The 24946-nt window shown below is 41.8% G+C and overlaps 1 protein-coding gene across 2 annotated transcripts in view; it reads left to right on the top strand.

The window, feature by feature from the left end:
• LOC137059471 (cellular tumor antigen p53-like) overlaps positions 1–24946 on the top strand; it is an 83585-nt gene that overhangs the window by 35601 nt on the left and 23038 nt on the right. For both annotated transcript variants that reach the window (XM_067432448.1, XM_067432449.1), the window contains exon 5: positions 9590–9776. In XM_067432448.1, the coding sequence (XP_067288549.1) occupies positions 9590–9776 (187 nt within the window). The remainder of the gene's footprint in view (positions 1–9589; positions 9777–24946) is intronic.

Here is a 24946-nt window from a genome sequence, read left to right as displayed (position 1 = left end):
CCTGCAAATTAGTTATAGACTTTCAAATCAATTCTCAATAAGGGATTACTGCTTTACGAGCGCATAAGAAACATTAACTTTACTGATCAGGACCAATCAATATTTCATATGTTCGTACAGTTTACTTTACTAAAATAGTAGCATAAGCAGTTTAGGTAACGTTAGGATCGTAAGTTTCATTGACTTCGTGTATGTGGAAGAGTAACAGATTCAATTCATAAATGTCTTTTGGAAGTTTAATAAACACAGACTAAAAATAACACTACAATTCACACAGAAAGTACATACTAAATATGCATAAAGAGAGTAGAAATATAGATGAGAGAGAGAGAGAGAGAGAGAGAGAGAGAGAGAGAGAGAGAGAGAGAGAGAGAGAGAGAGAGAGAGAGAGAGAGAGAGAGAGAGAGAGAGAGAGAGAGAGAGAGAGAGAGAGAGAGAGAGAGAGAGAGAGAGAGAGAGAGAGAGAGAGCGAGAGAGAGAGAGAGAGAGAGAGAGAGAGAGAGAGTGAGGAGAGAGAGAGAGTGAGAGAGTGAGAGTGAGAGTGAGAGTGAGAGTGAGAGTGAGAGTGAGAGTGAGAGTGAGAGTGAGAGTGAGAGTGAGAGTGAGAGTGAGAGTGAGAGTGAGAGTGTGAGAGTCCACTTCAGTTCGTTACACAGAACCCTCACGGAGTTAACTCGTCCCAAACGGGATTAACACAACCTTCTCGGCTTCTCTAACACAGGCTTCTCGCGTGTGTGCGTGTATTCTGAGTTCAAATGTCCTGCATGTCCAGCGGTTCTTTCCAAGGTCGGTTTGGAGCGGCGGGTCTCTTGAAGTGCGCTGAATTCTCCTCTCTGAAGAATGCCCTCGGGGGCTGGAAAGCGGATGGTAGATGGCCCTACGGCGTTTGATGCGATGCAAAAAGCGAAAGGGTGAGGGTCACATTGGCATTTGTAGATCAGGTAGAGCGACGCCCATTTCCTGGATGGTCCAATCGATCAGAGCGCTTTCGGCGCGAAACAAAGTTCTTTGTTCAGTTTGGTCCCTCCTTTTGGTTCTTTCCGAAGAAGATATGCTCAATGCATTTTTCTTTACAACGCTGGTAATTTTGTAATAATGCATGTCCTGTAAATTCTTTTACAAGATTCGGTACGATCGCATTTTTCTGATTACAAGGATACCATGGATCATAAGTCTGAGATCTGGGAATACACAAATATAGGCTTTCCACTGTCTGTTGGCCTACACAGCTTGAGTTATATACATATAAATCTTATAATTGTTTCAGACACATATAATAACACAAAGCAGAAAAGCATACATTTAATACATTTTTGGAGTGACTTTTAATCATACATTCCCCTGATACTCGTGGGACTCTATGTGGGTGTGTGTGTCTAGATGTTTGTGAGGTGTCAGATATCGTGCAGGGCCATTTGGGGCAATAAAAGTCACTACGGAGCCTGCTTGATGTCTCCCAAGGGAGATCAAGAGTGGTCTCCAGACATCTTGGTGCCTTTCTCGGCCATCAATCGTATTAACATGATCTGATAAGCACCTCAGGAGAAGCGAGAGGCATCGGGCTGTTTGCCAGATGAACAACCCCGTCATTGTGGCTACAGCTGGAAATTTGGTGTACGCACTTAATAAGTGAGGGCCAATGAGTGTACACACACCGGCGGCAGCATTCAGCGCCTGGGAAGCGCGGCCACTCGGGAAGTTGTTTAAAACCCTGCCGCACCACAGAGCGCTTTCATGCAGCTCATCTGTCAGTTAATTCAAAATTGAGCTCGCGTGTATATAATGTGCGTGTCAGGTGGCGGTGTGAGTAAGATCCTGAGGCGAGTTATCATATTTATAAAAGAAATATAGGCTGTACCGAGTCTTTCCGGAAAAAACGAGCGCCTGGAGGCGTATCGTGTGGGCGGAGCTAAAGAATGACAAGCGCGCAAAGCGGTGACGTCCTCAAGCGTGGAGAAACCGGAGAAACCCATCTATCTCAGCTAATACAGATAATGATCCACAATCAAATCTGAGGGAGAAATAAATTGAACAGGAGAAACGGCAACATCAGGACGTCCGTCTCTGTGGTATGTAAGTTACTGTATTTAATGGCCTCTCCACATTTGTGTGTGTTTACTCGCAGTGTATGAGGACATGATTCGGTTTATGGACTATTGTATGCGACTAGACCTTAGAAGTAGCAAGCAAAACGGTTTTGCACGTCAGAATACTGTAACGTTATACAGAGAACAACAATGGAGTAACCGTTAACAGTTAGCGCATTTGAATGACGAAGCACGCGATCGTGTCGTTTACTGATGTTTACTCATGCGTCCGTAGCCAAAAGCACAGACATTTGAGGCAGTTTAAGTTAACTCACCGGCTGCTTCCAAAGCAGGACCGAAGCTTTAGCGCTGGGACTGCTCCGTCAAAAACACACTTCTTTGGTATGATTTGGTAAAGTCCTGACGGCAGTGGTGTGTAAATCCATTTTGAGACGCAACTGAAACGATGTTGTGAAGCTTCCCGTCATTTCTGCGTTCAAATCGGTTCAAATGCAGCGCTGCCTTCCCGGAATGCTGTGCTGAAGCGCTGAAGTCACTCGACGTCACCAATAGGAATAAAGAGAAGCGCGGCGCCACATAAGTGTTCACGGACGACTGGATCTGCACCTGAGAGACTGTTTACAGCGTGCTCTAGTCACGCGCACGCGCGCGCGCACCCTTACCGGGAGAAGAGCCCGTACAGCCCATACAAGGACCTTCCGCTCTTATTAACGTCAAGTAGACCCATACTCGAAAAAAACTCGCCGAAACTTGTGAGAAACCGGAAGGAGTATTTTTGACACAGAAATACTCCATCAAACGTCCAAAATTAGTTTTTGAAACTTTGTCTATGTTTAGGATGGGAATCCAAGTCTTTAACAGTGTAAAAAGCTCAGTATGCATGAAACAGCATTTCACCCCCCCTTTAATAACTTTTCCCCGACAAAACACAGATTTTTCTGTTTAATAATAATTAATCATAATTTTCCACTTCCAGGCCAAAAACTGAATTTTCACTGCTAGAGGGCGCTATTGCACATTTTCTAAATGAGCACAATCTCCTATTTTTTTAGTCTATGATCAAAACACGCAAGACGCAAGTAAAACAAACGATCGTATGCATATGAAAAATATGATCATCATTAAACAGCATATGAATCAAATCTGCCTAATGTTGGTGAATGAAATGTGGACCCAGGCGAGCTACAGGGGTGTTGATGGACTCAATCTACTCCATCTGTGTTTGATCATCTCTGAATCTGATCTGGAGTCAGTCTTTCACAAACACCTGATTTTTATCAGCCTTTTGTTCAAAATGTTGCTTTTTTTATGAAACTTACCCATATTCAAGTGCTGATAAAGAATGAATGCATGAAGCTAGAAATAAATATTGTTGTTGTTTAAAAGAAGAGGGTCTGCTCTTTCTTTTGATATATTGCATGCTCAGATATTCACAAAACAAAATATTATATGGGCTATAACATTTAGATAAAAATGTTCAAACTGGTGGTTGCTGGCAAAAATGTTGTTTTTTTTTTAATGCTGGTGGGGAAAGAGTTAATAATATTTTTGTTGTTCTATGTAATGTCTGCTAACAGCACTGTTTATCTAGCCTGACAAGCCAGACCCACATCAAGATGTTTGGTCTGGAAACTCACCATTGACAGGGCTCAATCCGAGAGGCGGGATAAACGGTTGTCTTTCAAACTCCCTCTGCACGGCATGAATGCAATTGGATAGCGCTACAACCAAACAGAACAACGATGGTTAAGCAGACTAGTTACAGTCTATGGTTGAAAGATTAAACTTTCGCCGTATCCGGTCGGCAAAACTCTGAACACATCTTCCCTTCTTAAAGGGGGGGTGAAACACTCATTTCAGTCAGTGTCATGTCAATCTTGAGTACCTATAGAGTAGCATTGCATCCTGCATATCTCCGAAAAGTCTTTATTTTTTTTATAATTATATAAGAAAGATGCGCTGTTCCGAGTCTTTCCGAAAAAAGCCGAGCGGGTGGGGGCCTATCGTGTGGGCGGAGCTAAATAATGACGAGTGCACGCCGCTGTTATTGTGTTGAGTGCGTTGTAAAGCTGTGTCATCCCTAACAGCGGGAAAAAACTTTATTCAAAATAAAAAAAATGGCTTTTAATCAGATACAGCCATACATCTATGATCCGGAATCAGACCCAGAGGCTGAAGTTGAACAGGAGCAGCAGCAAAAAACGACTAGAGCAGGACGTCTCTATGTGGTACAAGTTATACACTAACTATATAATATGCTTAGCGACTTGTGTTATTTACATATTTATACTTGAATTATATCGTCGTATTTTTTGTCTTTGAAAGTGTACATGTGGGAAGTGCAGTTGTGCACGTGTGTGTTTACGCGTGGTTTGTGTAGACAATTGTAGTAAGCGAACTGGTTTTGCACGGCAGGCTAGTGTTTACATAGAAAGACATGGAATAGTAGCGCATTTGAATGAAGAAGTGTGCTTATTTAGTTCAACATATTTCCCCCCTCTTTGTGTATTGTTGTTTGGAGTGCTTTTACAATACACTAACATAAAGTTACACATATAGTGGCCAGCTAAACAAATGTACACGCACTACACATCGCATGCTCCATTGATCAATTAACTATACGAGATCATGTTTGGGCTACTTGATGGGCATAGGCAAAAACACAGACATTTGAAGCAGTCTTACTCACCGCCTGCGGTTCTAACGTTGGGACCTTTATCGTTGGGACTGCTCCATCCTTCAGCATTAGGCGATCGGAAAATCCGGCGTCGAACTGGGCCTTGTTTATGAAACAGTCGGCACCGAAATGCAGTGAACAGACATAAACCTTTGCGCAACTCAGTTGCTGATCCGGAAAAGCAAATTCCATCCACTGTTGCCTTAACGCGGGTTTTTTTGGCAATCTGTATAGGACTGTCTTGCTCTGGCAACCAAACACGCACTTTTTTGGTGACATTGTTAATTTCTTGAAGTCACATCACCTGTGCAGCGCAGCCTACGAGCCAGCGCTTTGATGGGCGTAGCCTGTTGCTTTCGCGCACTCCCTCTCTCACGCTCTTCCAGTAGAATTGCCCGTACGGCCCAGACAAGGAAATTCCGACCTATTAACGTCAAGTGGATCCATGATCGAAAAAAACTTGGTGAATCTTATGACTAAAGCTGGGTGCACACTGTGCGATTTTGGCCACGATTTGGCCGTCTGGGACAAATTTAGCAAATCCTAAAAGATTCCTCTGATCCTAGGCTAAAATCTGACGTCTTTGGTCGTTAGTTTGACATGTTCACCGGCAGCCGATTAATGAGCGCTGCGATCAAATTTTACCTCAGACGAAATTCTGGCAGTGTCAGAAGATTTGGCACACAATCCTGCAGTGTGACTTCTCCTACGACGACAGTCAAATATCTCAGTTTTTCAAGACAAACTATGACCAAAACGAGAGCTAGAGATTTCTTTGTAGCCTCCATTTCAGTCCCGCGTGTAATGCAGCTCACTGTCACTGAACGCACCATTCATTGATGATATAAAACTCCGGGTGAGTTTTCTTGCGCGCGTCCGTTTTTAGCGCGCATTCACTATCGTGCAGTCTGACATTAATGTCAACTGAGATCTTACAGTGTGACATGGCGATCATGTTCGTACAGTCTGACAAGGGACAATCGCAAAGGATTTTGAAAAATCGCACAGTGTGCAGGACCCATAACCGGAAGTAGTATTTTTGACAAAGAAATACTCAGACAAAGTCTCAAAAGTTAAGTTGGACGTTTGATCTATGTTTAGTATGGGATTCCAAGTCTTTAACAGTGTAAAAAGATCAGTATGCATGAAACCGCATTTCACCCCCCCTTTAAGAATGACTTCAGTGCCTTTTCTCAGAGAAAAGCTTAACTCCCAAGTCTTCCAGAGTTGCGGTCAAAGCTGATTCGAAAGACCGCCGTTCGGCAGTTTCTGTATTTACTAGAAGCACGCAAGCAACTCGGCCGTCGTTATATTAAGCCCTGCCCACCGACTCTATACACGATGGGATTGGCCCGACCAGAGTTTGGCGTTTACAGCTCAGACGTGTATTTTTTACTCAAACTGAGATCGCTCGCGCAGGTAACAAATAATGAATTTCTATAGAGTTGTGTTTACTTGGATGTTTATTAGCGAATTAATGGTTAATTAAATGTTAATATAATTATGGTATTTCAAGCAAGTGCATCTTGTTAAAGTTACATGCTGTGGCCGTGGAGCCTTTCCTGAGCATCAGCTCGCTGCGTGAATAGCAAAAAGCAGACTTCACGAGACTGATAAGCATAGACAACAGAGAGAGAATTAAATGCAGTGCTTTTATTTCCAACATGTGCTCATTCATGGCTGTATTATTTAATTCATGCAAAGTTACATCTTTAGGCAGTCATGACATGACGGATTGTTTTACGTGACTCCGTCGTAAAATAATCTGTCATGTCCTGTATAAATTAGGTATATTTAAGGTAGGGCTGGACGATATGGCCAAAATTTATATCACGATATATTTCTTAATTTTGGTCGATTCGATATAATTTCGATATCGATATGAACTATATAAAAGCTTTAGAAAAACTACCAAGAACTGCCACAAAGGATTTCTGTACCTACAAACTTCTGACAAAATAATTTGCCAAGTCTATGAAACCTCCTCCTATAAAACTATATAATATTTTAGAAATAAAAACGGTACAAATAAATTAATGTTCACCTTTTATTTGTATTTAGCCTTTATACGAACAAGAAATGTGAAATCACCATCAAATAAACAAGACTCTCACTTCGCAGACGCAGTTTATTGAGCATTTTCTTTTAAGTTATAAATTTCAGTGAAGAACGATTCATAGCGCTATATTCTCCTTTTATGCAAAACTATACCTTTATCTAGGCTTACTGATGCACAAAAAATAAATAAAAGAAGACTCAATTCAGTGGCCTATTTGTGCTCTGTTTGAGATGAGTGCACGCTGCTTTTTGCAAGGCTTTAAACAGGAGAAAATGATACATTTTCGTGAAGCCATGTCTGACCGTCTTTCACAAGCTTTGAAAGGTAATTTAAACGAGAATGAACGCATTGGTGTTAATACATGACATTGTGTGCAAATGTGGAAAGTATTAAAACAAATGTGCCACTTGCCTCTTACATAAATAGTCTACATGGATTATGTGTAACGCTTGGCATCGTATTGTTAGACATTAGATTGATGCATCTATGTCGATGTATTGTTACACCCCTAGTCGGCACCTCTCCGGCACAAGTTTAATATCAGCCCCATTCGCACGGGATTCGTATTATCTGGGGACCTCTGGTGATTTGTAATAATTGCAGAGAATGTCTGTGATCTTAATCCCGTGCGAATCGGCCATGTCTGTAATTTGTAAAATAAAAATTCCCCCGCAAATTAGCCTACCTACCATATTTCGCCGAACACCGAGGTCCTGTGATAACATTAGTCCCGTGCGAATCGACATCTCTGTGATTTGGCCAGGATTAGGCGGATTGTATATACTTTTTGCAAGCTTTTTTTCTCCCTGTGAGCATTTCTATCTTTATCTTTCACGAAGAATAAAGTCTGCATTCATAATGCGCACCGTTAATTCCCGTGCAGCCGCGCCCACACGGATTATACTTTCACTTTAGAATGAGTATCAATTTGAGAGTAATCTGATTGAATGGTGTGTTTAATATTAACATCAATACTGTTCTGAATGAAAAACATAACAGAACAGTATAGTACAATGACAATCTTGTTTAAATAGGCGCTTTTACATTTAGTTTTGAAACTGAATCTTCCGCCGTATATTGTCAGCTTCCTACTCGTGATAAATGAAATCTGATTCCTGCCGCTGGTCTGAGCTCAGTTATGGCGTCTGTTCGCTAACTGAACGAAATTATATTTATTTATTAGGCTACTGTAAAATAATCAAAACGATATCGATGCCTGTTTATGATTTCATACAGCTATCTATCTATAACGAACATCATATCCGGGAGAAGTCAGTAAATTCGAGTAAAATCACAGGCTTTGCTTATCCCGTGCGAATGCGCCACGCAAAACTCAGATGTGGAGGAGTCATTTCTAAATCACAGAGGTCCCTAGATAATACTAATCCCGTGCGAATAGTGCTTTAGATAGACGAACCACTTCCACGCCACTAAAGAAAGTTAGTCTTTCTTCTCTTATCAACTATTTATTTCTCCTTACTTGTGGAAGCTCGTTCAGTCACATTTGTGTTGCGGTCAGGGAAACTCTTTTTGTAGCTAAAACGTGCCGCGTTGGATCCATCAGCCTACTACTGCTGAGCACTGGCTGCGTGTCCGTGGTGTAGGCCTACGTCATCACGCAAGAAGCCAATCGTGTTCTGCTCTTTCTGATGGCATGCGCCCTGAACGTCAGTCATATCGAAATATCGGAAATGTGTTTAAAAATCATATCACCGTTATTGAAAAAAAATATATCGCGATATATATTGATATTGAATTATTGTCCAGCCCTAATTTAAGGCATTTATGTAACATCTAAATTGTGTATTAATGGCTTTTATGTTAAATAAAGTTTACTTATTACAGCAAAGCAGGCAAGTATACTTTACCTCTGCACACCGTTGTCTCATCTCCCCCTCTTCTAAGGTTCCAAAAAAAGCAGTATCTAAAGCTGTTACATTCTCACTACTCTCACATAAAGTCTGGATGTGTCTCTAAATCTGAAATCTTCTCCCTCAGCCTGACTATTTCCTTACATTTATCACGTGAAGCCCTGTTTGCCAACGGAGATAAATATGCTAAACATGTAGCATGCAGTGCAAGTGACAATGGCAGGAGAAGACATGGCTTACCGTATATGATGACGTTGATGAATCCAAAACTTACCACAGTTGTTTGATGGAGTCTATTAAATAATTCAACTCACCACAGTTGTCTAATGAACTCGAAAAAAAGGAGACCCGGGTGCCGGGATGGAAAGCTACCAGGGCAGCAAAAAGCTAACACGTGGAAGTGATTTAGATTAAAAGCTATTGATGTCAAATTTAACTTGATAGGCTATATTAAACAGTATATGGTGATGAGTAAGTTATATTTAGATAACAAAGAAAATATATAAAATAGAGATTCAAATGCAGCTAAACAGAGCTACAAACACTGAGGCAGGCAGCAGCAGGTAGACAGGCTACCTGCCGCTGCTTATTGAAGACATTCTCAGATGTCTTCAATAAGCGAGGCTTCTCCCAGTCTTGGCAGTTTTAATCCTTAGGCTCTCCTGATGATTTTAGGAACTCTCATGGTCCTTTACTGCCTCAACTTTAAAATTATTAGTTTTAATAAGCGACCCATCTTCAATGCTCTAACTGAGGAAAGGACCCAAAATCTCGTAGTACATGCCCCCACCCCCCATCATACACACACACACAAATTTTTATCTTTTATTTTCTCTGATCAATATGTACTCTTTCATTCCCATCATATACTAACTATATTGGCACAAATGTGAGCTTTTTTCTTGCTGTAACCCTTTGTTTTTCTCTCCCACAGTATTCTCAGCTGCTGAATAAGCTGTACTGTCAACTTGCAAAAACATGTCCTGTGGATGTGCTGGTGGGCAGAGAACCACCTCAGGGTGCCATGCTGAGAGCCACAGCCATTTATAAGAAATCAGAGCATGTATCTGAGGTGGTAATCCGTTGCCCACACCACCAGAGTGTCGCTGAGAATAATGAAGGTTTGTATTGTAAATACAGCTGAATTTGTGAGTTTTTTTTAAAACGCATACACTTGCCAAGTTGCAATGGAAGTTTGTTTGGCAAAAGGGCAGAATCATTAATGACTACTATTACACTGTTTGCTAAGTATAAACAAAACTACAAACATAATGGTAAAAATGGCTAAAATTGCTTTAAAAAAAGGCCTGTATGAGGAAGAGCAGAAATATTTTAAAATTAAGAAAAAGGGGCATATATTGTTTTTTTTAAATCTAGAATAATTTTGGAATTAATCTAGATTAAATTGGCTCATCTGAATTATGACGAAGGCTTTCAGAATGTGTGTGCTACCCTCTTGCATACATTACGCTAATGGTGTAATGTTACAGATTTCTCACGGTTCGGTTTGTATCACGGTTTTAGGTTCACGGTTTCGGTACGGTTCTGTATTTACCATGTTCAGGGAAAAAAGGACTACTGTCAAATAAAAAAAAGAAAATAAGAACAAATAACTTCAATACAAGCAGCAGCACAAATAAACACTATTGAGCGAAGATACTAATAAAATAAACAATGTTTTTCAGGTAGGTCTAACATTAGTTTTTAGGTAGAGAAATTGAATAAAGTAATCAAATGTCATGGTTTCATATTTCACTGTTTACGTTAAATATTAATCCTTATTAAACTTACACAAGCTATTCTATCAAGAGCAGTGGGTGATGTCCTTATCTTTTTTTGACATTAAACAGACAGCAGTAAAGGCTACTGCCCCTGTAACACCTAATGCAAGGATATGCATCGTCTTTCTCGACTGTATAAAGTTCACTTAAGACATACAGACTATGACACTGCTTGGATACTCATCAAGATGGACTTGTTGACATACTTATTGTGAGTTTGTCCGTTCAAGACTAACATTTACATTACATTTAATCATTTAGCAGACGCTTTTATCCAAAGCGACTTACAAAAAAGGGGAGGGCAATAGAAGCAACGAAACAAACAAGGCCAACAACCTGTAAGAGCTGTAAGAAGTCTCAATTAATTAGCACAGTACACAATTTTTTATTTTATTTTTATTTTTTATAGCCATCTACAATACCCACCTACAACAAAAACTCACGTACGCAAAACACCGAACACTGGATTTTGATAGCCATGATAACAACCCATTAGGACTAAGGCTGTTGCCCCAACTGTTGTCGTTAATGCAGATTCAGTGGCCCAATGGCCACTGACTTGATCTGAAAGGTAACTCAATATTTGTACGCGCTTTGGGACGAGCGCACAGACAGATCTTCACTTCTCATTTACATCTTCTGGCTCTACACGCGGTTGATGACGGCGATAATGACTGGTCATATTCGAACATACAGCAGCACTCGCATGCATTGAACAGTTTACAAAGAGAGCCCATTTTACCAACGTTTTTCTTTTATCCTTCCTCTACTAATACTCCTCCCTCCTTTTCTCTGGGTCTATAGAATTGTCAGTCAGCTGTCAACAAAGCTGACTTCATTCCCGCCCTTGCCACTTAATTCACTCTGAATATCTTGGCATGGATCCGTCTAGAAGACTCTGCAACCCCTGCTGCTCTCTCTAACAATTATTTCTCTCACACCCCTCGGCACACTAGCAGAGGTGGAGGCACAGGTTTCCTCATCACAAACAATTGGAAATACTCAACCCACACCTCTCGATGCAATAATTTGAATACCATGCCATTACAGTTTCAGCTCTCGTTAAAATCCATCTTGTAGTCATTTACCGCCCTCCAGGTCAATTGGGCACCTTTGTTGAGGAACGATGTGCTGCTATCCTCATTCCCAGAGGATGGCAGCTCGCTTGTAATCCTTGGTGATTTCAACATCCACCTGGACACACTGTATGCTACGAATTTTCACTCCCTTCTAGCCTCATTCGATCATAAACTCCTTATCACTTTACACACCCACAAATCTGGCAACCAGCTTGACCTCATCTACATAAACAAATGCACTACAGACAACATTTTGGTCAAACCCTTACACTGCTCAGATCATTACTTCAACACATTTAATCTACATCGTACTACTCGTGCACCTCCATTCCCTCTACCAGTTAATTTCAGAAGAAACCTGCGTTCTCGTTCTCCCTCTCATCTCTCCCCTGCTGTATCATTTCTTCCGTCATCCACACAATTCTCCTCTATGGATGTCAACACTGCAACGGACATTTTATGTTTAGTTCACCCAAAAATGAAATGTCTTTCATTAATGACTCACCCTAATGTTGTTCCACACCTGTAAGACCTCTGTTCATCCTCGGAACACAGATTAAGATATTTTAGATTTAGTCCGAGGGCTTTCTGTCCTTTGAATGTAAGTTTATGCCCACTTGCTGTCCACGTCCAGAAGGTAATGAAAACATAATCAGAGTAGTCCATATGTGACATCAGTTGGTTAGTTAGACTCTTTTGAAGTGTTGATTAATACATTTTGGTCCAAAAATAACAAAAAATATGACTTTATTCAGCATTGTCTTCTCTTCTGTGTTCCTCAAATAAAGAATCAAACGGTTATGAGTCATGATTCGGATCGCGTGTCAAACTGGCAAACTGCTAAAATCACGTGACATTGGCGATATGAATCTGCTGATGCACGACCGTTTGATTCTTTATTTGAGGTTTGAAAACAAACGCGGAAGAGAAGACAATGCTGAATAAAGTCATATTTGTTATTTTTGGACCAAAATGTATTGTCAGCGCTTCAAAAGAGTTTAACTTATTTTCTAGATAGTATCTGCACGCTCTAATCCCTCTAACATTTTCGGTTATCTGATGTTCTTCATGAACACCGGACCAAACTTAGAGCAGCAGAGAGAAAATGGTAAAAATCAAATGTCCCATCTGACCTGGGTAAGTATCAATCTGCTCTCTTTCTCAAATGATGTCCATGCAGCTAAATCCTCATATTTCCACAACAAAACAACACTTCAGACACCCACACTTTTCAGAACTTTCAGCTCTCTCCTCTGTCCCCCACCACCACCTCCCACTACCTCTCGATCTGCAGATGATCTTGCCTATTTTTTCACAGATAAAACTACGATCATCCACTGTCAGTTCCCACCTCCACACACACACAATTTTAAATCAGCCACATCCACAGCCAAACATGTTCGCACATCCTTCTCTACACTCACTGAGGGTGAAGTATTTCAACTTCTTCTCTCCAGCCATCCCACTACTGGCCCTCTAGATCCCATCCCCTCACTCCTTCTACAAGCCTTCTCCCCTACACTCTTACCAGCACTCACTCACATCATCAACACATCACTCTGCACCGGCATCTTCCCTACCACATTCAAGCAGGTTCGGGTAACCCCAGTGCTTAAAAAACACTCATTAGACACATCACTTGTAGAGAACTACAGACCTGTTTCTCTCCTACTAGTCATAGCAAAAATAGTTTTTAACCAGGTCTCATCTTTCCTCTCACAGTCTAATCAACTGGATGTTAACCAGTCAGGTTTCAAAAAGGGCCACTCAACTTAGACTGCATTATTGTAAGTTACTGAAGCCCTGCGGATGGCAAAAGCTGCCTCCAAATCATCAGTCCTCATGCTTGATCTATCTGCTGCCTTTGACACTGTGAATTATCAGATTCTTCTGTCCACACTCTTATCACTGGGCATCACATGGATTCCACTCTACTGGTTTGAGTGCTATCTCACAGGTAGGTCTTTCAAGGTTGACTGGAGAGGAGAGGTATCCAAAGCACATCAACTGACCATGGGGGTTCCTCAGGAGAGTGCTTGAACCTCTCCTCTTCTCCCTTTACACTACATCATTGGGACCCATCATTCAGGCACATGGCCTCTATTATCATTATGCTGATGGCACACAGCTCTACCTCTCATTTCAACAGATGATCCCACAGTACATGCACACATCTCAAGCTTCCTGGTGGATATCTCGGCATGGATAAAAAAACATCTCCTGCAGCTCAATTTAGCAAAGACTGAGCTGCTCGTCTCCCCTGCTCATCCGACCCTACAACACGACTTCACCATCCAGCTAGGTTCATCTTTGATTACCCCTTTAGGGTCGGTCAGAAATCTTTGATGGCCAGTTGTCCTTCAAAGACCACATTTCAAAGAAAGTGCATGCAGGTTTACGTTGCACAACATCAGGAAAATCAGACCGTTCCTTACAGAGCATGCAACAGCTTCTTCTAGACGACTACTGCAATGCACTTCAAGGCTGGACTTCAATCGTGTGCTTGTCTTCAATTAGCCCAAAGGGGCTAATGTCACACCCCTCTTGATCTCTCTACATTAGCTACCACTCGCTGCCCGCATCAAATTCAAAGCTCTGACTCTTGCTTATGGATCTCTTAAATGGACTCTTATGGATCCACCACAAGCTCAGCACCCACATACTTCGACTCGCTCCTATGAGTCTACACTCCCACCAGAAGCCTTTGCCTCAGCTAATGAGTGGAGGCTTGTGGTACCATCACAGAGAGGCATAATCCCTCTCTAGAACTTTATTTAATTCACTGTTTCCAGTTGGGGGAACGATCTTCCATCCTCCAAACGCACACGACTGATTCACTCACTTCATTTAAAAGACAGGTAAAAACGAATCTCTTCCATGAGCACTTAATCTTATCATTAAAAAAATCTTACTCTTCCTCCTCTATTTTGCTCTCTTCCCTCCCTATTCTAGTTTTTGCTACTTTTGCATTGAGGATGACGTGCCGTCAAATTCAGAGGAGACACTAATTGACACTGTCTCAGCAGACACTCCAGGATGCGTTGGTCGATGTTCATCTGTTCTGGATCCGGCCGACTGCAATAAACCTCGGGATAAACAGAGAGACTAACATTATCGTAGATGTCACTCTTTTTATGAAGTAACAAGTGCATCAGGTTTTATGGGAAGTGTTCCCGTTTCTAGTTGACCTAGTTAATGCAGCCTAACAATCAGTCAATTGATTTGAATAATGTAAGTTAATGTTCTATGTGTATGCCATAGTAAAGAGATACATTTTAAAGAGATGAGATGAGTGTGTCTGCTTCCTGAACAGTGCTAGGAAGACTGTTCCAGAGTTTAGGTGCTAAATAGGAAAGGATCGACCGCCTGCAGTTGATTTCGATATTCTAGGTATTATCAACTGGCCGGAGTTTTGAAACCTCAATAAACGTGATGGAGTATAAAGTGTTAAAGGGATACTTCACTGATTTTTCATATTAAACTGTTATTCCCTTAACTAAACAGAGTTGATACATACCTCTTTCATCTGGGTGCGTGTCGAGTTATCTGGGAATTTTACATTAGTACATTTTTGTCGAATTGCTTCCAACTCGACAAAAGCATCAGCCAATCACAGGGGACACAGGGAACAACTCCAAATCACTTTTCAGCTTTTGTATTTGGTAATTTTGTCAGGTCAGACAGTAATTTTACAATTTGGATCAATGATTCGATAAGGTTGATAACCTTAAAGGGGGGGTGAAATGCTGTATCATGCATACTGAGCTTTATACACTGTTAAAGACATGGATTCCCATCCTAAACATAGACAAAATTTCAAAAACTAATGTTGGACGTTTGATAGAGTATTTTTGTGTCAAAAATACTCCTTCCGGTTTCTCACAAGTTTCGGAGAGTTTTTTTCGAGTATGGGTCTACTTGACGTTAATAGAACGGAAGGTCCTTGTATGGGCCGTACGGGCTCTTCTCCCGGTAGGGTGCGCGCGCGTGACTAGATAGAGAGAGAGGAAATGCACGCCGAAAACAGTCTCTCAGCTGCAGATCCAGTCGTCCGTGAACACTTATGTCGCGCGCCGCGCTCCACTTTATTCCTATGGGTGACGTCGAGCGACTTCAACACTTCAGCACAGCATTCCGGGAAGGCAGCGGTGCATTTGAACCGATTTGAACGCAGAAATGACGGGAAGCTTCAAGGCATCGCTTCAGTCGCGTCTCAAAGTGGATTTCCACGCCACTGCTGTCACAGGACTTCACCAAATCATACCAAAGAAGTGTGTTTTTGACAGAGCGGTCCTCAGCGATAAAGGTTCGTTCCTGCTTTGGAAGCAGCTGGTGAGTAAATCTGTTTCAAATGTCTCTGCTATTGGCTACCGTCGCATGAGTAAACATCAGTAAACGACACGATCGCGTGCTTCGTCATTCAAATGCGCTAACGGTTACTCCATTGTTGTTCTGTATAACTTTACACTAGTCTGACTCTGACGTGCAAAACCGTTTTGCTTGCTACTTCTAAGGTCTAACTTAGTCACATACAATAGTCCATAAACCGAATCATGTCCTCATAAACTGCGAGTAAAGACACACAGAGGCCCCTAAATACAGTACATACCACAGAGATGGACGTCCTGATGTTGCCGTTTCTTGTGTTCAATTTATTTCTGCCTCAGATTTGATTGTGGATCATTATCTGTATTAGCTGAGATAGATGGGTTTCTCCACGCTTGAGGACGTCACCGCTTTGTGCGCATTCATCATTCTTTAGCTCCGCCCACACGATACGCCTCCAGGCGCTCGTTTTTTTCCGGAAAGACTCGGAACAGCCTATATTTCTTTTATAAATATGATAAAACTAAAGACTTTTCGGAGATATGAAGGATGCAATACTACTCTATAGGTACTCAAGATTGACATGAGATTGACTGAAACTGAGTGTTCTTTTCTTTTAAAAGAAAAGAATACATAATTACTTATTATATTCTTAAATGTGAACAAATGCAATGCAAATGCAGACTTTTCCACATACAACTTTCTCTAAATGTGTTAATTTACATGTTTGAGCTTACTTTCATATTTATTAAAGCATAACATTATCATTCTACATGAACTATTTAAGTAAACCAGTGGTATAGGTCACTATTTCAGATTTTCTGAATACACAAGGTTGCATTTTTTATAAACACATAATAAACTGTGCATCACACACTTAAATAATAACCACAGCATCAAATAACTAACTAATTTTCTCTATATTGTGCATTATAATAGTCATATAGCACAGATTTAAGTGACAATCAGTCCTTCATATAATCAAAGATAGATATTTTCATACCATCAGTGTCCCTGAGATGACCGATTTCTGATGCGTTTCCCGTCTTGTATTACTCACGCCAGTCTTTTAAATGTTCTACATTCATCAATTTTCATGCAGAAGTTACATGTGCCTTTAATCCGCGTCGTTAGCTCACTGCGGCGATTGCATTTTCTGCTTTCTCTGCACTCTAATTCTGCGTGTGCATGCATCTGCCACTCGTCATTATCCGCCACTCGTCGTCACTTTCCGCTACTCCGTCAGTAGATTTGAATTTAGCTCCTCCGTTTTGCTGATTTTCTTTGACAGTGCAGAAATCTCAGACACAAATCTGCTTTTTAGCTTTACACCTCCCACTTGATCTACTGGTTCTTGAACCCAAGTAGGTCGCACTATCATTTCCTCTGCCTGTTTATCTGGCTATACTTCCGCAGGAATCAAGACGACAAACCGTCTAACATCTCTATGGAGGATGGTCGCAGGAATTTTGTTGGTCAAACATTTGGTAACTCTTTTCCTTCCGTCTATAGTTTTCACTTTGTTAGGCTTTATACTTGAGATTGGGTAGTGTGTAAAGACTCTAAGGGTGTACTCACACTAGCCAGTTTGAACCGTGCCCGAGTGCGTTTGACTACCAAAGCGCGGTTCGTTTGACTAGTGTGAGTGCTCCGAACCGTGCCCGGGCGCGGCTCAATTAGCCGGCCCTGGCCCGTTTGGAAGAGGTGGGACAGAGCGCGATTCAGTTGGACTCGGGCGCGGTTCGCATGCAGTGTGAGCGCTAACCGTGCTGGAGTCCGTAATCAAAGCTGCAAAGTCCTTGCTGCACTTAAGCTGGTACCTTGCAAACCTCATAATACGAGCAGCACGATTACGTGAACATTTTCACGCCACTAAGGCGACACATCTGTTTAACAACAGGCTGTGAGAGGGCTGTGGACCACCGTGGACCAAACGACACAAAATTATCCACAAAGAAAACAGAGCGATGAACTCCATTGTGTTCAGAGAGCGCCGCTCTTTCTGTTTATCCCTAAACTGTCGCACCATAATGACGTAAGCGTGCTCCTGCACGAATGCTGAAACCCGAAACCGTCGCACCATAATGACGTAAGCGTGCTCCGGCACGAATGCTGAAACCCTATGTGAGTGCAGGCCAGCGGGGGAGTGGGGAGGGGGGACATTCGTACTCGGGCCCAGTTCATGGCAACCGTGCCTAGTGTGAGTACACCCTAACATGCACATCTCTGACAACACCTTTGCATTTTGGTCAGCTAACCAGTAGGGCTGGGACAACGCGTCGATATCATCGATGACGTTGACGCAAAAAATACGTAGACGCAAAATATGCGCGTCGATTCGTCAGACTCAAAATAAAGATGGTGGCGCCGGAGAGTAGTAGCAACCATAGATATACATAATAAAGTATTTTATGTAATTAAGTATATTATTTATTATGTATATATATGGTAGCAACACGAGTGGCTCCTCAGACTTTCAGAAGTGCAAGGCTTGCGGATTAGCGCGCACGGAGCAAGCGCTCTTAACACAGGCGCGCATGCACGCGTTTTGTTGTCACTGCTACATAAACAAATTTCTGCACACAGGAAGACAGATGTTTTGGTAATATTTTATGTATTTTAATCACAAAAACAAACGTTTGCATCAAGTGAAAGTATCGGGCACATTGGCTACCTACATAATGAGCTGTTTTAAATTTAAAATGTTCACTGTCTAATCGCGCTGATGTGACCGAGGGTATCCATCCTCTAAGTGAGCACAGTTTCATCCCAGGACTATTCCTAGGTAAGGCCTAATCTTGCGCATGAAACCCGGAACTTCCGGTTCCGGGTCGAGCACGCTGTGCGCGTTTGTGCTGCCGCTTCGTATCCTGGATTGTTTGTACTGTTTGTCTGGTTCGGATATATTTATTTATATATATTTTTTTTTTTTCATCGGAACTCAGTGTTGACTACTCCGTTTCCCTGGCCTGGACTGCTGTCACTGCACTGACCACCTCTGCTGCTCTGCGCTGACCACCTCTGCTGTATGCTAGACGCTGTGAATACTGTGCGGCTGTTTCGCGCCTAGTTGGATTAATCCTTTTTCCACTGTTTAAACTTTGAACTGAACTGTTGTTAAGTCTGCCATCGGGCTGCTGCGAGCTTTCTTCCCTGTTACATCTCTACCACACTCGGCTCTTCTGATGGGTGAGTTACCGCTCTCTCTATCGGTTGCGCCGTTTGTTTACTGCTTACTATCTGGGTGCGTTGCCTCCTATTTAGTCTGCTGTTTTGGTGAAGTGACGTTCAGGTTTGGCTAACGTAGTTTTGCTTGTGGTTGGGCTTTCACTTTCTCAGTATCAACATGCCTTGTGCAAAAACACTTTTTCTTTTTTCCAATGCCTTATTTTTTTTGTTATCTTACATCTGTGATGGATATTGAATATTCCACATCTCAACTGAGGGCCTTTAACTGCCGCCCGCGTCTTGATTCGGTGACGTATGAATACTGTCAGAGACTAGGGCTTCTCCGTCGCCCAAGATACACACACCGTTCGCGGTGCACACTCTTGAGTTCACATTGTTCAAAGCCTGACTCTCCTCCTTGCATCTGGACCAACAATAGGCTATCTTCCATGCCAAGACAACTGCCTGCCTGTCCCTCCATTCAGCGTTCTCTGATCTATCTCACTGATAGCGATCAGCAACATACACCGAATTTGAATCAATCACATCATCACTTTGCCCTTTTGAACTGTCGCTCAATTTCGGACAAAGCCTCTTATCTCAACGAAATGATCACTGACAATAACCTTGACATTTTTCTTCTCACTGAAACTTGGCAAGTTCCTGCTCACGCCAGATGGATATAATTATCTGTCCCGACCGAGACCCCATGGTAAAGGGGGTGGTCTCGCTATCATTCATCGCGACAACCTCCGTATCAAGCTACTTGACTTTCACGACACCAATACATTTGAGTACATGGTTTTGAAGGCTGACTCTCTCATAATAATTCTGCTCTATCGACCTCCTAAGATCCTGTCTAACTTCTTTTCTGAACTGTTGACCATCGCCTGCTCATTGTCATTTCCCATTCTACTGCTTGGTGACTTTAATATTCATATTGATGCTGTTTGCTCCAACACCAACCAGTTACTTTCTATTCTTGAATGTTTTAATCTAACTCAGCATGTTAATTTTCCAACTCATACTCGTGGTCATACTCTAGATTTTTTTTTTTTTACATCAAGGGCTGATATTTCTTCTATCACGTCTACTGACACTGGTATTTCTGATCATAAATTTCTTGATTTTAGTTTCAGCCTGCCTATCCATAAAAATTGTTCTACAACCGTCATATCTTACCGCAATATCAAAGCGGTTGATATTACATTATATTGTACCTCTATTTCCTCTTCGAATCTCCCTGATGTCTTTATCTCCTCACCCTCACTGAGACAATCCAACTATAACTCCATAATCTTGGATATCTTAGATGAGCATGCTCCAGTCAAAACCAGAAGTGTCCCTTCCACACATTCGTCTCCTTGGTACACTCCTGAGCTCCGTATCTTAAAGGCCACTGGTAGACGGCTTGAGCGTTACTACAGGAAAACTGGCCTGACTGTTCACCATTTGGCATTCAAAGAACATATGAAAAATTATAAATCGGCTCTGAATTTGGCTCGTTCCAGTTTTGTATTGGCTACAATTAATAAATCAAGCAACAGGCCAAAAGCATTATTCAAGTCAATAAACAAACTTATCAAACCTCCGTCTCATGCTGCTCTAGCTTCTGATGAACTTTGCACTTCATTCTTAGCTCACATGCTTGAAAAGACAGATGCCGTAATCCAGTGTCTCTTTAATGATGCCACCAACACTAGTTATCTGCCGAATCAACCTGGTCAATCCCTGCTGCTTTTTTCTCTGTCTACTCCCTCTTCTGTCTCTGAGTTAATCTTGAAATCTAACCCTACATCTTGTCATCTTGACCCTGCTCCTACTACTCTACTAAAACGTTGCCATTCAGTCATTTCTGCGCCTATCTCTCATTTCATCAACGCATCTCTTACCTCTGCTTCATTTCCTCTGTCACTCAAAACTGCAGCTGTTACCCCCGTTCTCAAGAAACCCAACCTTGATCCCTCAGTTTTATTTAATTATCGTCCCATTTCAAATCTCCCCTTCATAGCCAAATTACTGGAAAGTACTGTTGCCTCCCAGCTTCAGTCTTTTCTAAATAATCTTTTCGATCCTTTTCAATCTGGTTTTCGCCCTTTGCATAGTACTGAAACTGATCTAGTTAAGGTACTGAATGATTTGCTTCTCTCTGGTGATTCTGGTTCTCTGTCTATGCTTCTGCTGCTTGACCTTAGCTCTGCCTTTGATACCATCTCCCATCAACTACTCATTCTGTGTCTTTCGGATGTGGGTATTTCTGGTGCTGCTCTTTCTTGGTTCTCCTCCTATCTCTCTGACAGACTATTCTACGTTTCTCTTCAGAATTTTCGCTCACCCACTGTCCCCCTGAAGCAAGGTGTCCCTCAGGGATCCATTCTTGGGCCATTATTATTTTTTATCTATATAATACCTCTTGGTGAGATCCTGGTGAGATCCATGGTTTTAACTATCATTTTTACGCTGATGACATTCAATTATACACTACCTGTACATCCACTTTATCATTCACAACTGACAAAATCTCTGCTTGTGTACATGAAATAAAAGATTGGCTTCATTCAAATTTTCTAAAACTCAACATGGACAAAATTGAGATTATTTTCACTGGACCTTCATCACTCACTAATAAAATTCCTACCAACTTCACCTGTGAGACTGCTGGCACTCTTATCAAACCATCTAGTACTGTTAAAAATCTTGGTGTAATTTTTGATTCTTCGTTATCTTCCCACTCTCACATTAATTCCGTCACTAAATTAGCATTTTTTCATCTACGTCGCATCGCTCAGCTCTGTCCCTTTATCAGTATCTCTGATGCTGAAACACTCATCCATGCATTTGTCACATCACGTCTTGATTACTGCAATGCACTTTTCATTGGCCTACCAGCTAGCTCCATCTCCAAATTACAATATATTCAGAACTCTGCTGCCAGACTACTCACCCACACCAAACGTTCTGCTCATATTTCCCCAATTCTTCATGATCTTCACTGGCTTCCTGTGTCTTACCGTATTAAATTCAAAATTCTTCTTCTCACTTTTAAGTCTCTGCACGGCCTTGCTCCCCCCTACCTCTGTAACTTGCTTCACCCCTTCAACTCTACTCGCTCTCTACGATCTGCTGATTCCATCTTTCTCGTTGTCCCTCGGCATCGCCTTGTTTCAATGGGGGGGCAGATCATTCAGTGTTATAGCACCCAAATTATGGAACTCTCTACCCCGATCACTCCGTTTTGTTGCCACCATCTCTGAATTCAAATCCATGCTCAAAACACACCTCTTTACTGATTGGTATAGGTCTTAGAAAGGTTTTTATTTATTTATTTTCACTACGATTTCTCAATTATTGTACTTGCACTCTCAATTGCCTACTGTTGTTCTGTCTACTCTGTTTATCAATTGGCTTTATTGTTGTTTGTTTATTGTAAAGTGTCCTTGAGCTCTGAAAAGGCGCTATATAAATAAAACGTATTATTATTATTATTATTATTACGGTTTTAAACGGAATATTGGTGCCCGTAATGCACTCTACATGTAACTGTTTTCACTGTCATGCCATGGGGCTGTGTGGCGTTTTCTCTGCCTCTGCACACTAGAAACGTGTCTGACGCGGCACTGCTGCTGCTATTGATGCGAAGGGAAGCCCTATTCTTAATGTTAAACATAAATGGCCTACTGATATAGCAAAGACAACGTCGGCAGTAGCCTATTGACCATATGTCTATGATATTGACGGCACAGGCAGTGTGCAACTCCAACCTGTTTATGTGGGAGCCGAAACAAAAACGGCCACGCAGCCGAGACGCTCACGGCACGCTTCAGTGTCCCCGGATTTGATTAACCAACTTGTTGATATTTAATCGATGGGCATAGCCTGTAGGCTGAGTTGCATACATAGAAAAATCGTATATTGTGTTTCTTTGTTGTTGGTTTATACTTAGCTATTTATTTGTGCATGTGTGTGTGTGTGCACTTTATGATTTTTTTTTAATGCATTTTTCTTGTATAGTCTGTTACTTTGGAATTTTAAAAGCAATAAACATATATTGCAATGTTAAGGAATTATTTTTTTTCATTCAGATAATTAAATCAACATGTATAAATTGCTATTAGGCAATTAATGGGGAGATAATCGAATCGGACAGGAAAAATTAATCGTTAGATTAAACGATGCATCAAAAAAGTAATCGCTAGATTAATCGTTTAAAAAATAATCGTTTATCCCAGCCCTACTAACCAGACTACATCCCCCACAGCAACATTCCGTTCTTTCCTGTGTCACTTGCTCCTCACAAACAAATTTGGGCCTGCTAACTGACTCCATTTCTTCCAAAATTTGTTAACTTCCCCCTGAATGATTTTCAATCTTTTATAGGGATAGCCTACAAAATCAAAGTCACCTGGGTCTCCCCTTGGTCCTGACCTTTCCAACAAGAGAGAGTTGGGAGTGATGTACTCTATGCAACCCTCTCTGCTTTGGGTTCTCGCATCTATAGGTCTCTCATTCGCCAGATTGGCTGCCATGTAGAGAAAGGTTTGGAACTCGCCCCATGTTAAAGTACCATTGCCTCCCAAGTTGTGGGGGGTTTGCTTTACAATGCGGACAGCGGCTTCTGCTGCCCCATTCCTATGAGGAAAGCTTGTGGGATGGATTTTCCTGGACCATTCAGTACCATGTCTAGCAGCCTCTCCCTCCAGCTCCAACTTCTGCAACTTATCCAGGAACTTGTAGAGTTCTGTGAATTCGAAAGGCACAGCTGGTTCTGCCCTTTCAGGAGGAAGGTCGCCCACGATTTGCTGACATCTTTTTTTCTCTTGCTTTCCTACAAATTACACAGCTGTCGACTACCTTCTTGGCTAGTCTCTGACCTTTAATCACCCATGCCTTCTTTCTCATCCTGAGAAGTGTTCCTGCTGCTACTTCATGATTTGCATTGTGAGCTTCTTTGGCCAATAGCATAGACACCCATGCAATGTCAAATAATATTGGAACTGCAACGTTTTCATCATTGAAGATTTGAATCCTGCCGCCACAGACCAAGAGCCCTGAGTTTTCTCAGTATACAGCCAGTCTGTTAAGCGTAGCGTTAGTGGGAAAATCTTATCCTTCTGGGCTGCCAGAAAGAGCCCTCTTAGTGCATCCTCCTGCTCTATTACAGTAAGCACAGTCTTTCTGGTTTCAATCTTCAATGCCGCTTTCTGTTTTTCATCCTTTGGGTTCTGATTTGGACTTCCTAACCATTTCTGTATGGCACGCCATACCCAGCAGATGACTCTGACTAGTCTGGTTAAGCTACTAAATTTTTCCACATTCACTCGTTTTTTGACAACTAAGTCACCTGGTGTATTTCTCTGTAAGTTATCGTCAAGTTTTGATTCTCCTGTATTCTCATGGATGCTTGGGTCAGAAGTTATGTTGGTTGAATTGCTCTCAATTCCAGGGCTTGACACTTTGAGACTTTCTTCTTCTGTTTCTCTCATGTCCTTCCTTGTTTGAGCTCTCGTCAGAACTGCTGAAAATGTTTTCCTTTGAAGTTTATTAACCCTTTCCCTGGCATCAGCAGCAACCTCAGCAGCAGATTTCTTTGGCCACTTTCCTACAGGATGCCTAAGGAATTGTGGTCCCTTTTGCCAAACAGAATCATCATCAAGATCCTTAGGGGTACCCCCCCCCCCCCCCCCTTGTGATGAGGTCTGCGATATTGAAGTCCCCTGGGATCCACCACCAATCACTGACTGATCCAGCCTTTTGGATTTCTCCGACTCTATTTGCGAAGTTATGGGTACCAGACATTCTATCACGTTGAAGTTGGCACCAACTTCCATCCGCCCATGCTTCTCAAAATACTTCCTAAGACATACAGCGAAAATTGCACCACAGATCTCAGCCTTTACAGCATCCCCCTTCTGGTCCAACGGTGTTAACTTGGCCTTA

The sequence above is a fragment of the Pseudorasbora parva genome, chromosome 1, assembly GCF_024679245.1.
Source record: "Pseudorasbora parva isolate DD20220531a chromosome 1, ASM2467924v1, whole genome shotgun sequence".
Classification (NCBI taxonomy): domain Eukaryota; kingdom Metazoa; phylum Chordata; class Actinopteri; order Cypriniformes; family Gobionidae; genus Pseudorasbora; species Pseudorasbora parva.
Note: the sequence above shows the minus strand (reverse complement) of the source record. Positions and strands in the feature narration are given on the sequence as shown.